This window comes from Eleutherodactylus coqui, chromosome 13 (genome assembly GCF_035609145.1).
Source record: "Eleutherodactylus coqui strain aEleCoq1 chromosome 13, aEleCoq1.hap1, whole genome shotgun sequence".
Taxonomy (NCBI): domain Eukaryota; kingdom Metazoa; phylum Chordata; class Amphibia; order Anura; family Eleutherodactylidae; genus Eleutherodactylus; species Eleutherodactylus coqui.
Window position 1 is genome coordinate 68,474,437 of NC_089849.1, and position 14,792 is coordinate 68,489,228.

At 42.4% G+C, this 14,792-nt stretch overlaps 1 protein-coding gene across 3 annotated transcripts in view; it reads left to right on the forward strand.

Annotated features, from left to right (window-relative positions):
* The window catches only part of UNC13D (unc-13 homolog D), a 68,584-nt gene that overhangs the window by 40,590 nt on the left and 13,202 nt on the right, over window positions 1-14,792 (forward strand). For all 3 annotated transcript variants that reach the window (XR_010787589.1, XM_066587930.1, XM_066587929.1), the window contains exons 13-22: window positions 2,883-2,986; window positions 4,192-4,309; window positions 5,292-5,416; window positions 6,760-6,850; window positions 7,280-7,336; window positions 7,918-8,015; window positions 11,227-11,278; window positions 11,386-11,516; window positions 12,151-12,271; window positions 14,479-14,622. Coding sequence is in view for 2 of the 3 variants with exons in the window: in XM_066587930.1 (XP_066444027.1) it covers window positions 2,883-2,986; window positions 4,192-4,309; window positions 5,292-5,416; window positions 6,760-6,850; window positions 7,280-7,336; window positions 7,918-8,015; window positions 11,227-11,278; window positions 11,386-11,516; window positions 12,151-12,271; window positions 14,479-14,622 (1,041 nt within the window). In the remaining variant the exon portion in view is untranslated. The remainder of the gene's footprint in view (window positions 1-2,882; window positions 2,987-4,191; window positions 4,310-5,291; window positions 5,417-6,759; window positions 6,851-7,279; window positions 7,337-7,917; window positions 8,016-11,226; window positions 11,279-11,385; window positions 11,517-12,150; window positions 12,272-14,478; window positions 14,623-14,792) is intronic.

A 14,792-nucleotide genomic window follows, 5' to 3' on the forward strand; every position in this document is an offset into this window, starting at 1 on the left:
GGCGCTTATTTTATCCGCTTTCAGTTTAAATTAAATAATTGCTAATAATGAAAAATAATGAAATAATGAAAAAATGAGAAATTAAAGAGATTGGCTCACATTTATCACTGTATTTGTGCCTGTTTTTTGGTGCAATTGACTCCCCAATAGTGTATTTTCAGTTGTGCAATATACATTCACTATAAAAGAAAATACCTCCCCTAGAAGGAGTTGTCAAAATCGAATGAGTCATTTAACGTTGATATAAGTAAGCAATTACAATATCAGAGCAAAAGGAGAATTTATTGTGGAAATCTAATTCCTTGTAGGGAAGCTCCAGTACCCTGTTGTACCGCCTCTAGCTTGGATACAAGATGGGATACAGGGGGCATGGAGGCTCTAGTACCCAATTGTACTGCCTCTAGCTTGGATACAAGATGTGATACAGGCAGGCATGGAGGCTCTAGTACCCTGTTGTACTGCCTCTAGCTTGGATACAAGATGTGATACAGGCGGGCATGGAGGCTCTAGTACCCTGTTGTACCGCCTCTAGCTTGGATACAAGATGGGATACAGGGGGCATGGAGGCTCTAGTACCCAATTGTACTGCCTCTAGCTTGGATACAAGATGTGATACAGGCAGGCATGGAGGCTCTAGTACCCTGTTGTACTGCCTCTAGCTTGGATACAAGATGTGATACAGGCGGGCATGGAGGCTCTAGTACCCTGTTGTACCACCTCTAGCTTGGATACAAGATGGGATACAGGGGGCATGGAGGCTCTAGTACCCAATTGTACTGCCTCTAGCTTGGATACAAGATGTGATACAGGCGGGCATGGAGGCTCTAGTACCCTGTTCTACTGCCTCTAGCTTGGATACAAGATGTGATACAGGCGGGCATGGAGGCTCTAGTACCCTGTTGTACTGCCTCTAGCTTTTATACGAGATGTGATACGGGCGGGCATGGAGGCTCTAGTACCCTGTTGTACTGCCTCTAGCTTTTATACGAGATGTGATACGGGCAGGCATGGAGGCTCTAGTAGCCTGTTGTACTGCCTCTAGCTTTTATACGAGATGTGATACAGGCGGGCATGGAGGCTCTAGTACCCTGTTGTACTGCCTCTAGCTTTTATACGAGATGTGATACGGGCGGGCATGGAGGCATGGAGGCCATAGAAGTGAGACATTCCTGTGACCCCCTTGCTGTGTGCGGCAGAGCATTATCCTGCTGGGAAATACCTCTTGGAAGCCGCCATGAGAGGAACACATGTGGCTGCAGGATGTCCTGAACAGTCCCTCGTACCACTACTAGGGGTCACCGACTGTCATATGTGATGGCCCTCCAGACCATCACAACAGCAGGGGGCAGTGTGCCGCTCCACAGCAATTGTGCGCTCACCCATAGGTCTCCAGACACGAACATGGCCGTCGTCAGTATCCAAACTAAAGCTGGACTCACTTCGTACAAGGCCAGTTTAGTCGTTCACTACACACAAGTGGCCTCTGAGAGTCTTTATATAGGCCAAGGGTGGAACCACTTTTAGAGCCTCCGGTGACAAGACCGTTCATCTAATCACCACAGCTTTAACATTTGTATATCTGCCTGAGATGCAACTGCATGCCGAGTTTTGCAGCAAAACGACAACTCCTTCTAGGGGCTGGAATTCTTTTGACAACGAATGTATTTATTAACCATTTGCGCTATGCTTCTCAGTTTATGAAAGTTGAGTGAAAAGTGCTTGTATTTTGTGGTTTTAAATGCATATAATAAATGCAACTTTTCCATAAAGTTGCAAATCTGAAAAAAAGTTGGATCTTCCCCACATAGATGCCACTGTAGGGAAAATGATGTCGTTTTAGCGAGTGTGAAAGTTACTGCCAGTGATGTACGTTGTGATAGATTTATCCAATGCGCATGCAGTCATAGATTTGTAGCAACATATATCAATACATTAGCCTAGTTTTAACTCGGACATTAGATAAAATTACACCACAGGAAGACAACAGTAAATAAAATGTTAGCGCACACTATGGCGCCCGTATTTGTACTTTTATTCAGAGCAAGTTCCTTTTTTGTTTTTTTTTGCTCACTTTTCTACATCTCGTCCTGCAAGACTTCGTATTATAGTGGAGATCTATGCTGTAATAGCAGACTTTCTGGATCATCAGATACCAGGTTAAAAAATAAATCTTGGTATTTGTATAGCGCCAACTTATTCCGCAGCGCTTTCAGGTAATTATTACTTATTACCCCCCACCAAGCTGGGTTCTCAATTTACCGACCTCGGAAGGATGGAAGGCTGAGTCAACCTTGAGCCGGCTACCTGAATCATGCCGGGATTGAACTTGCAACCTTCAGGTCGTAGGCGAAAGCTTACACTCTGCACCACACGAGGCTTATTGTTAGACTATTTTTTTAATGGGGGATCCACACAATAAAAAGTCAGGTCAACATTCATTATTACATATTACAGTAGATGTCATACTTCCACTAGATGCGTCTGGGATTTTCAGTCCTAGGAAGCCATAGTTGCAGAGTAAGGTGGTTCCGCACCTGTGTTAGGGATTCTGCTTTCCTGCTCCGCTCGGGGAGCAGGAAAGGTGAATCCCCACAATTGGCGTTGGACAGACCACATTGACTATAATGGGGTCTGTCCGCTTTCCGCTCAACTGCCTGGCTTTTCGTCTGAAGAAGAAGCGCTGCAAGCATGACTTTTTCTTCCAGTACTTTGAGCCGGATCTGCAATGGAACCTCCAGACGAAGGTTCCAACGCAGATGTGAGACCGGCCTAAATCCACTACAGTCTAATGACATCACATCAAAATATTTTATCATTACAAATGTATTGTTGGGTTTACAGTCTTGTCTGATACTTGTGTAACATTCTTATTCTTACCCCAGGCTACTGGAACCACATGGGACGGGGAGATCAGTCCACATGGTACAACCATTCTGCACCTACATGCTTCTCAGAAAGACTTGTCTGAATTTCATCAGGGTCTTGCGTAAGTTCTAAACGGCCTCATCTTTGGTCCAGTAACATAATTATCTGTGTGCAATAATGTATAAATATTTAAATGAACACTAGGTAGTTCCAATTTATAAGGCAATAATACTCTCAACACACATCATGGTCATTGAGGCAGCAGCCAACTATCAATCATGGCAGAATAAAGGTAAAGAAATATGTTACTAAATATACGTATGTGTAGCAGCATTCCATTAACAAACTTCCAACTATTCAAATGCACCTGATAGGATAGTCCCTTGTCACCGGCCCCGATTGATATTGCCTTCGAAGCCTTAGCAATTCACCTATGGAATCCTTTCTGCATAACTGATATCTCCTTAGCTCATAGATGAAGAGTTATCAGATTACATGCAGATGATATTCTCACTACAAGATCCAGATAAGTCCCAGCATTGCGATGACTGTTATAAATGACTTCATTGAAGTATCTGACCTGGACTTTGAGTTAACTGGCAACATAGTCTTGAGGGTGCTTCCGCTACACTATTTCATGGACCGCCAGTAGTCCCCCAGCTTACATATTTTGATATCCAAATAATTAGAAAGTGCTGTTTGTTCATACAAGAAAATGTTACCCCTTTTGGAAGTGATTAAAACTTAGTTTAGAAACCAAGCCAAACTACTACTCTTAATAGCTGGTTGCATTAATCTAATTAAAATGGGTAGTGCAACTTAACATGTCCGTCCAGTCACAGGGACATCAAGATTGGGGGGAGTAATATTACCTGATGAAGTACTTTTGTGGCCTTCTACTTCCCCCAGGCCCCTCTTTGGTCTTCCAACATGGCTGCTGCTTTATTCTCACTATTTGGTGCACACTGTGCATCACTAGGCTGACCCACTTCACTCCACTCTTGGATTGGCTAGCTTGGTTCATGTGAGCAGCAATGGTCAATGAAAGAGCAGGTGCCGTGCTACAGTACCATTGCAAATTGTATGTATTTGGTTGTCAGAGAAAAGCTGCAACCATCTTGAGAGACCCAAGAGCGTGATTACTTTCTGAGCAGTTGGGTCCAACAGCCTTAGGGATGGTTATGCATGCGTACTGCAATTTCAATGAGAGTGCCAGAGCTTGAACTCTGCCCTGCTCCATGTGCCCCTCTTATTATCATTTTTTGCACCATCATATTCTCATCCAGTGATATATTGACTATTATAATTCAATTTATGTAATTTCAGGCAGTGGCTGGCATATAGTAAATTATATCAGACTCTGGAGTTCAGCAGTAGCTGCTTGCTGCATCATATAACAAGTATTGAATACCTGTGGGTTCAAGGACGGCTGCAGGATGAGCAGGTACTCTTGGGAGCTTTGGGGACCATAAGAGTTTGGTTTGTACATTTTTTACTATTTGATTGGCTATGGGAAGCTTTCAAACTGCGTGGAATTATTTCCTGTAAGTGGGCAAGAAGGGGTGATTATTTAAAGCTAGCCACGCATTAGTGACTTCAGCAATTTCTTATCCACTTGTCATTAACACTTGGAGTGACTTTACATGAGACACCTATGGTTCAAATAATCACTTGTTCTGAGTACTCCTTTAAATTTAGAATTGGCATTAAGGCTACTGGGATCTGTGTCCTCTCATGTGTCCAAATTAATTAGCGATGATCAGTAGAGAATGTACAAGATACATCAACTGTGTGAAGTCACTACTGTCCTCCTTTGAGGGACCAATTTAGTGTTAACTTTATTTATAGTGCAAAGTAGAACAAAGAAAAGTATAGTGTCCAATCACGGGAGACCACATCTTAAAAGTAGCAAATCATTACGAAAGTTTTAGTGCTGATCAATGAATATATAATGTGACATGTGCATACATTGTCTACATTTGATAAGGGCCCATTTTCACAGGACGATTATTGTTCAGAGTTGTTCAAATTCATGTGCTCCTGCCGGAAGTTTCAACGATAGTTGTCCCATGTAAATGCATGCAGAGACTGGAGCGGTGTGGTGGAGCGGAGGGGTAGCAGTGGGGAACAGGGGGGAGCTCTCTCTCTCCCCCCCCCCCCACTCCCCTCTGCAACCCCCCGCTCACCCCCGGCGCCCCCCGAATCTTTTCGTCCGAGTAGTCAGTTACTCGGAAAAAGCGGTGCTCGAGTGCAAAAACACCCGAACCGAGTACGCTCGCTCATCTCTAATCACAATCCATGATTTACCAGCATTGCTTACTGAAGTTTGAACTTGAACTTTTAATGCGTGGTTGCTTTTCTTGCAGGAGTTATCATGCATTCCCTTATTAATTCAGTCTCAACTTTCTTTTGTTCCAAATCTGCAGAAAAACGAGTTGGCAGAGTCATTTGACAATCTATTACAATATGGAGTGTCCCTTCTACAAAGATATCGCATAGTCTTCCCACTGACAGAATCTCGGTCCACAGAACGTCTGCAGGGTCTTCTCAGGTCAGTGATTAAACCTATAGTATAAGCTTACTCTTTACACAATGTTAGCTATCTGTACAGATTAGGTGGAAATGTCTGTGATATGCTGTATTTTGTCTATTAATTGCTACTTGCTTTTGCGCTCTAAAAAGCCTAGGCTGGGTCTTTTCCCATTTACTCCACATGCCTTTGGACTCTTTGCATTCGTCTCAAGGTTGTGCCTCTACTGTCTTTTTTTCCCTTACCTCTCAACGTCTAGTGGCCTTGGAGAGTTGTATTGTCAGTCCTGTAAAGTGTTCAGTCGCCTACAAACACTTGGATGTCACTTTGACTATTAAATCTTGAATCTTAAGGGGATTGTCACTTTATTGGACAACCCCCATTTAATAGGGTCAAGTACTGCTGCCCCACTATTGTGCTGGGGATTTTTGTGATCGATAACATCACAGGAATGTAGGTGACCGCTGCAGCCAATGAGAGGATGCAGCGTCACGTTGTCTGAACTCCTAGTATCATAGCACTCAGGATGTGAGCGCCGATGCCAGGAGAATGACCGTGACGCTGCAGCCTCTCATCGGCTGCACCACACCATGGGCTGCAGCATTGGATTCCGGCAGCTGCAAAGAGGTAAGCATAGTTCACTTTATTATTTTAAAACAGGGTCCTATTGAGGTAACCGGACAACCCCTTTAAGTCAAATCAAGCAGCCCTCAAATGTTACCTGATTTAATTGGATTTGAACTACACCTGGATTTGCATTCTATACAGTGGGTCAGTCGAAAAAAATGTAGATCACGCAATATACTTTCCTTTCTAGTATTGACGCTAATGGCTGACATATTCCACTGTATGGCTATGCAGTCGTAATTGTTGGAGTTATTTATTAAGGAATGCTTCCAACTTATGGCTCTGACTTATTCTCATAATGAGATGTGAACAGAGCCTAAGAGGGCGCATTAAATTGTATGGAAAAAGGTTTTGACTATACTGGCTATCAAAAAGCTAAGCAGCAGTCCTCAATGCCAACCAGAAGCTGCAAAAGCCAATATTTTTACTTATTTATTTTTTAATATAATTTTAAGGCGCATAAAAGGAAAAACCTAGTATTCAAATATAGTTAAACCGCTTCCAACATTCCTTGGTGTGAAGATCCTAGAGCGGTTTATATCTATGATGTAAATGCCCAAAGCCTAACATTACGACACATCTTGTACAGTTCTTACTTGTGCGTTTGCCTCTCAGGATGATATAAGAGGTATATAAGAATACATTGCATGATGCTTGTTCATATCAGGTTGATTTATACTGTGACATACAATATTGTATACTATTACTCACCATAGCGTCAATTCTTCCAAATACAGAGTTCTGATACAAATGTGTAAGACCAAGGCATTCAGAGAGCTCTGCTCCTCTACTCCCAGCTTACAAGACCGAGTGATCGAGGCCATCAAGGTAAGGTCGTTTTGTAACAAGGAACCAGATTTGTGTAAAGGACAAGGATTGGGGTTCTTGTTGGGAAATTAATACAAGGAGCTGTACACATTGTATAAACAATTACCGTTCTTTAATCTTTTATTCGTGCCTTCTTGCTTTTGGTCAGACCTGTTCTTCAGTTTGACTGGCCAAAGTCTTGGGACTGTTGATTAAACATGCGCCCGAATATTTGCAGATGCATACCCCCTTTGTTTAGACATCTATGGCATTTCCTATCCTATTGATTATTACCCTACACAACCATGCATGACATGGACAGTCATTAATTTTTCCTGTAGGGGAAATTAGCAGCTGATGGCTCTCGAATTAAAGGGGTTGTGTGTGATGATGCTGGGAAAACCCTGTTAATAATGTGCTCAACTCTTTTTTTCATGTTTTCCATTACAGACTGGGACCCGAGAGTGGTTTGATCTGAAGAGACAACATCTACAACCAATGATAAAGGTACCAAAGATGTATATTAAAGCTGGAAACAAATGGGAAATATTTGTAGGTGGATCCTGTTGGTATTTTTTTTTGTTTCTCAGTTTTTTGGGGGGGGGACTGTTTGCTGTAATGATCCTACAGCTGACAATTTTCCATGTGTGTGGCCGGCTGAAAGGGTTTCAATGCTTTGGGCAATTCCTACTTGTTATAATAGTACCTTGACCATACTCTGATTATAAAATGTCCTCCTGCTAGGACTCCCAAGCAAACATTGTGAAAATAGCTAACTTTGCATATTTCACCTAACAAACACAGAATACAACACAATCATAGAAGCATATGGGTCACCAAATATGTCAACAGAAAAATTAAAAAGTTATGGCACTAGGAATGCGACAACAAAAAAGCTGAAAAATTGGTTGGTCATTAGGGTCTAAAATGGGTTGGCCATTAAGGTGTTAAACTAGGAAATTTAGTAATAACCCAAAATATATTCTCATAGGGCCTTATGCTTCTCATCTTGTTCTTCGCTTGCATTTTTTCCAGTCTGCTCTACCCTCTTCCTTTTACCAGTCTGAGTATATTTATAACTTTATTAGGGCTACGAAGAAAACTTCAAATCCTTGATAACTCTGGTGGCCGATGTCACTGCTGATCTGAAGAGTTGTTACAAGACCATGAACAAGTGTTTTATCAAGTAAGGAAAGGAAAGTAAGAAAGTACAAATTGTACTCCACATTTCATAAGGGTGGATGGATTCCTGATCCTATATTGGAATAACAGTAGAGACCTAAAAAATTATATTTAGGCCACTTCCCCTATGGTGTTGGTTACCTGACGTTCAGAACAAATGGCTTCTGCCAGTGGTCTTAAAGAATGACTTTTGAAAAACTTTTCACAATTAATACATGAAATTAAAGAGATTATCCAGCCTCAAAAATTTTTTTGAAACTTGCCCAAAGTGGTGTAAAACCATAAAAGGGGACTCATCCTTCCCGTTCTGCCAGGGCCCGGTCCTATGCTGTTCTCCACTTCTTGCTATAGCAGCAATGATGTCCTGATGACAGCACATGTGACCATGGTAGCTAATCACCAGTGAAAGTGAGACGTTGATTGGCTTTAGTAGTCGCACATCCTTGGTGCCAGGGATGTCTTCATTGCCGCAGGAAGTAGAGAGCAGCGGGGAAACCAGGAACTTGCGGAACAGGAGAGACGGGATTAGAGGAGGTGAGTATGACTTATTTCCGTTCAAAAAATATTTTATTCCCCCTGTCTGTCTGTAATGTCCTTGTTGCAGTAGAAGTGTTAATAAGTTTGGACAGAAGTTAACGGTCCAAGTAAGAAAAATGGAAGCATAGCCGAATTCCTGTTGTGTGAAGACTTTATTTACATTTATCTATACCAATCCACGTTACTTTAAATTTTCACGCAAATAACAGTAAGTTTGTATTTTGAAAATATGCGAATAAAATATTTTTGAACAGAAAATATATTTTATTCGCATATTTTCAAAATACAAACATACATTTGTTATTTGCGTGAAAATTTAAAGTGACGACGATTGGTGTAGATAAATGTAAATAAAGTCTTCACACATCAAGAATTCGGCTATGCGTCCATTTTTCCTACTTGGACAGTTGAATTCTGTCCAAACTTATTAACACTTATACTACAACAAAAACATTACGGACAGACAGGGGGATAAGGGATAGGGGGGGGGGGGGGGGAGAGTAGGGTTATACGGGGGTATTGGGGGCGGCGAGGCTTTGGAGCGCGGTTTGAGATGGCTGGACCCATCTTCCAGGGAGGGCCACACCCAGGTCCCAGGATCCTCCTGGGAAGTTTTAAATGACTTCTACAGGCGACCCGTGTCCACCCAGTCTTTGAATCGTTCGGAGGACCTGAAAGTAGTCCACGTCTGCCAGGTGTGGTAGAATCTTTCCTGGGTGTCACTCTCCTCCGCCCCCAGCTCGTCAAAGCGCATGAGATCGTTTATCTCTTCCACCCACATTCCTCTTGAAGGGGGAGTCATGGATTTCCAGAGTCTGGGGATGACTCTTCTAGTCGCGAGTATAAAGAATCTCAGGACACTTTTCTTAACGCTTTTGATTGAACCTGGGAGGACCGGGAGCAGAGCCATCTCCTGTGTAAGTCTTAGTTGTGACTTACAGATATGGTTATATAATTCTATAATTTCCTTCCATAAATCAGACACTCCAGGGCAGTTCCACCAAATGTGGGACATGCTCCCTATGTCAGCGTTACATCGCCAGCAGGTTGGTGGTGTCTGTGGGAAGATTTTGTGTAGATGCTTGGGGGTTCTGTACCATCTAGATAAACTTTTGAAATTTAGATCCTGTGCCCTGCCGGCAGGGGACATTTTGTGACATAGGATCCAGGCTCTCTCTCTCCCAGTCCTCTTTTGGTAGACTGTTGCCCAGTTCTTTTTCCCAGGCCTCTATGTATGCAGGGTTTTGGTCCTCTGCCTCTCGATTCAGCATCAGCTTGTATATGGATGATATCGTGTGTCTCTGCATATTTGAGGACATGGCCATTTGTTCAAAGGGCATAAGAGCACCCGTGAAGTTCACCCAGGGGGCCAGGGACCCCACAAACCCCCTCAGCTGGAAATATTGCAGCCAATAGCCGGGACGAGATTCTCCCTCTCCTATGATCTCTGTCAGTGGTTTTAAATTCAAATTGGACGTTACGTCTCTTATTCTTGGTAATGTATGTAGGCCTAGTGTGGTCGTTCCACCTAGAGTTGTCATGAATTGTGGGTTGGTTATAAGGGGAGTTAGGGGGCCTGGGACTGAGACCATACCATTTTTTTGCCCGAATTCTGTCCAGGTTCTAAATAGCTGACCTACAAACGGGGCGATGTTGGGTATTGCTTTTATGAATTTGGATGGGATCCACGCTGCCCCTCGCAGGGTTCCGGGGACCAGTAAATGTTCCGCAGTAACCCAGAGCTTATGACTGTCTCCTTTGAGTAGGTCTAGTACACAGTTCGAGAGGCAAGCCTTGTAGTAGATAGTAAAATTAGGTAGACCCAGGTCCCCTTTTTCCTTTTGTCTGGTGAAGAGTGAGAAGCGCACACGTGGCTTCCTTCCTCTCCAGACGAACACTGTGATGAGGGTTCGGAGACGTTTTAGGTAGTAGTTTGAAAGTTTCACCAGAACCGTCTGACATAAGTAAAGGAATTTCGGTAGGGAGTCCATTTTGATTACATTGGCTCTGCCACTCCGGGACAGAAACAATGAATTCCATTTGTTAAGGTCCTTTTCCAGTTCTGCCAAGAATGGGAGAAAATTGAGTTTGAAGGCCTGTGTAGTATCTGTCGGGAGCTGAATGCCCAAGTATTTTATCGAGGGCCGTCTCCATCTGAATGGGAATTGCGCCTCTAACTGAGATGCCTCGGTCTGCGGCAACGTCACATTCAGGATCTCTGATTTTTGAGTGTTTACTTTGTAATTACTAATTCTGCCGAATTGTTTGACCTCTTGTGGAACTACGGGAAGTCCCACGCGTGGGTTGGACAGATATAGTAGCAGGTCGTGCGTATGACTTATTTTATGTCTTTACACCACCCTGGGCAAGTTTCAAAAAAATTGGGGGCTGGATAATATCCTTAAGGCTCAAAAAGAGATAAATAATGTAATATATTTATACATTTTACTGTACATATGTTTCATCATTATTCTAACTATAATACTATCAAATTAATGTGCTTTATAGAAACCATTAACAGATAAGATAAGAAGAGCCATAGATGGTCATATAATTCTATTCTGTATAAGTATTTTCTCATATTGTAGAAAAAGGATGTAGAGGACATTATATAAACCTATGCATGGTCTGACCCCTCCATTTATATCATTTTGGTCTATATTTCTCCTATGTCTCAGCACTATTAAGGTGAACATTTTCAGCCTGGCCTTCCAGGAACTGGAGGAGTTGGTATGTATCTTAGAATAGTCCTTCACTCTTCACTTTCTAATATCTTATATTCTTTCATTATATGTCTTTCTCTTGTGTCACTAGAGTATATATTGTCTCTCTATTAGGTCTCTGAGCAGTTGGTCTGTCAGCTTCCACCTCCTAACCACAAGTCTCGTCATCAGCTCTCTGAACTCTTGTACCAACTCTATCTCATTCTACGTGACCTTCACAAACTACAGGACTACCTTCCAACAAGGTAACCATCCAGTATTGGTGACTACTGTCGTGTTAAGTGCAAAAATATCTACATGCATGAGAGGTGTTACTTGAAGTTCTACTACACAGCCCTCCAACTACAGTATCATACATCAATTATAGTACTGGTCTCCTCATATACCAAACTATTACACCCTTTTATGTAGCCTAAGCATCTTTGGGCCCCCTCTGGACCTATAGTTGGTCAAGGTTTAGCGGTAACCCCAAGGCCATTTTAGACTGCCCTGGGTGTTGGCTTAATGTAACGAATGCCAATTGAAACCAATGGCCGATCATCTCATTTCATTGTTTTTCACACAAGCTGAGAATCGGCTAATGGGATGAACAATTGTATTTACAAACATTCATCCCCATTGGTTGGCTAAACATCTCCCTGTGCACTTGTTCGTCAACTGATCATTGGCCCATTTGACAACGATAATCAGTCCTTGTAAAAGGACCATTAGCAATCCCTACAACCACACAGCTGCCCAATGATATGTCAAGTTATTGTCTTCGGGGATAACAGCCATGCTCAACAGCTCCTTTATAAAATGACAAAGCCTGCATTTAGTAATGTTTCAAACAAGTTTGGATTTCCACATCTTCTATTAAATATGTTCTTCTTTTCTTAGGGACGGCACTCTCCCACTGGCTGATTTTCACCGCATGTTTGCTGACTGTTTACCTAGTTGGCTGCAAAAGGCATATTCTACTGCTCTTGAAAGAGTCAAAAGAGCTGTGCAAATAGATCTGGTGAGATGTTTCAGGAAAGGACGGAGCTAATTGGATAAAAAAAATCATCCCCCCATTAGCAAACATCATTACATATTTTTAGAAATTCCTCCTGAAATATCAGACTGAACCTTGTTAGTTCTTATAACTCAGTAATAGTTGAACAGAATTTTTATATCTGTTTTTGGGAAAAGATGATGACAGACATCCAAGAAAACTCCTATAGGAGTTATCTGAAGTTTTTTTTTTTTTTGGTAGCCCTGGATGGCCAGACTGTCTAGTGTAATGGAAACGACGTTGTATCCCTGTGTACATGATAGACTTGCCACTTTCTGAGCTAAAGGTTTCTTTATCACTGTACTAATAAGGCTGAGGGCTTGTTCCATCGAGCGTGGACACAATTACTTGTTCAGCAGTACGGAGCGTAGGTGCACCTGAACGAAGGGAATCCCTTCCCCTTCGCCACAGCGCAGGAGTTGGAAAATAACTGCAGGAAGATAGGTGCCGCCCTATTTTCCCCGCATGTAGTTTAACTATGTGCAGGAAAGATAGGACAAGTCCTATCTTTTCTCAGCCATACAATTAACAGCCACGAAAAGAGGTAATGAAAACTAAACCTTTGAAATCCCATAGAGATCAGTAGTTTTGTTTTGTCCTGTTATATGGCTATGAGTATCACAACCATATAAGAAGAGAAAATCACGCTCATCTGAACCCGCCCTTAGGTTATATTCACAGGATGGATTAAAATCCAACATGCAGGAGACAGCTGAAGTTGACTTTTGGGATTCTGCAGTGGATATGCTGCCAGGAATCCCCTTGTATTGGAAACCTCATTCACATGCATGGGATGTGGATTTCATGAGGATTTCAGAATGGAATCCATACTGAAATTCCTGTAGAAAAAATGTCATGTGACCATACCCTTAAGCTGACTACATACATTAGCTAAAAGTCCACCCAGAGATTTCTTTGGGATGGGCCTATGACCTAATGTGTATGGATTTCTTTCGATGGTAGATGTCAAGAAAAGGAACCATCATGTATGTTGGATTTTAACATGACCAATCTTTTGTTCCTATGGGAAATAATCTACTGTCAGAGGTGTCTGGCTGTGACTAATTCCCATCTTACCATTGAAATACACATGAATCCTCAATCAACCAGGCAAAAATATTTATGGCCGATTTAGAAAAAATAGCTTATTCGACCAATGCCTATCTCATTACAGAGGCGTAACTTGAAGCTGCTGGTTCCCAGTGCAAAATCTGGAACTGGGCCCCCAACTATAAAGCTTCATTGATAGTATTGGTTTGCAATATGGGGAAGAGAGACTTTATAGGCCCCCTAAGGCTCCTGGAACCAGGTGTGACCGCACCCACCACACCCCCTATACTTACGCCCTAGCACGTGTATGATCAGATATGTACAAGGATGGAACTATTGAGATGTCAAAAAGTTTTTCAAGAATATACTGAACTAGTTTGTTTAAGGTGTATATTCTAAAAGTAATATTTAGGGGCCATAGGCTGCACAGGAATGAATCCCAGCAGGCTATTCAGGCCAGGGGCAATCGGATAAGGCAGGGCTGGCATCAGCACTTGGGCAGATGCTAGGACCCACTACACTGCAATGGTCTCACGGTGGCTGAATTAAGTTTGATGAAGGATAGAGCATCTTGTTCAGATCCCGATCTTCTATTAGCTCAGGGGAAGAGTACACAGGTAGTAGCTGCAGGTTTCCAACAGCACCGGCATTGTCAGCATCTGGTGGAATCTTCATATACCATCATATCTTCTCCTCCTCCGCCTCCCCACTAAGGAGGGGGAACTCAGCATAATTTAAAGGACCAGTATAACTAGCTTAAACTCTTCCTTAACTTACTTGCTAGACTCCACCTACCACCAGTGTGGCTACATCTCATGTTTTTCTGATACTGCCTACTTATGTTGGCCCCACCTGCTAATTTGGACCCACAATGAGGCCATTTTTTTTTTTGCTTTTTTCAAAGAAATTTTAAGTTTCCAATCTGCCCCTGTGGGTATATATGTAACCAGTAGTTAATATGCCATTATTGACCTACATGTGACCTTTGGCAGTATATGGGTCAATACATACTGTGCAAAGAATTGATAGATATGACATTTACTAGCGAAAACCAATCTCTCTGCCATGCACATAGAAATCAAAGTATCTGATCAGTATAGTAATTGTGGTTGTTCCTTCAGCTAGTTCCATTGTCAGAGTTGCAGAAACACAGTGCTTCAACGGTGGACTTGTCAACGTGCTACACCCAGATCGGACGCACATGGCAGCAGCTGGCCTGGCCTGACCCTGAGGAGGCATTTATGATTATGGTGAAGTTTACTGAGGTGAGGAGTGTGGATGCAATGAAACAATAAGAGATCTGGGGAGGAGAAAAGAAAGACCCAATAACCAGATAAAGTTTGAGATTATTACCGTTTCCCCAAAAATAAGACCCTGTCTTATATTAATTTTTGCTCCAATAGAGGCACTAGGTCTTATTTTCAGGGGAGGCCTT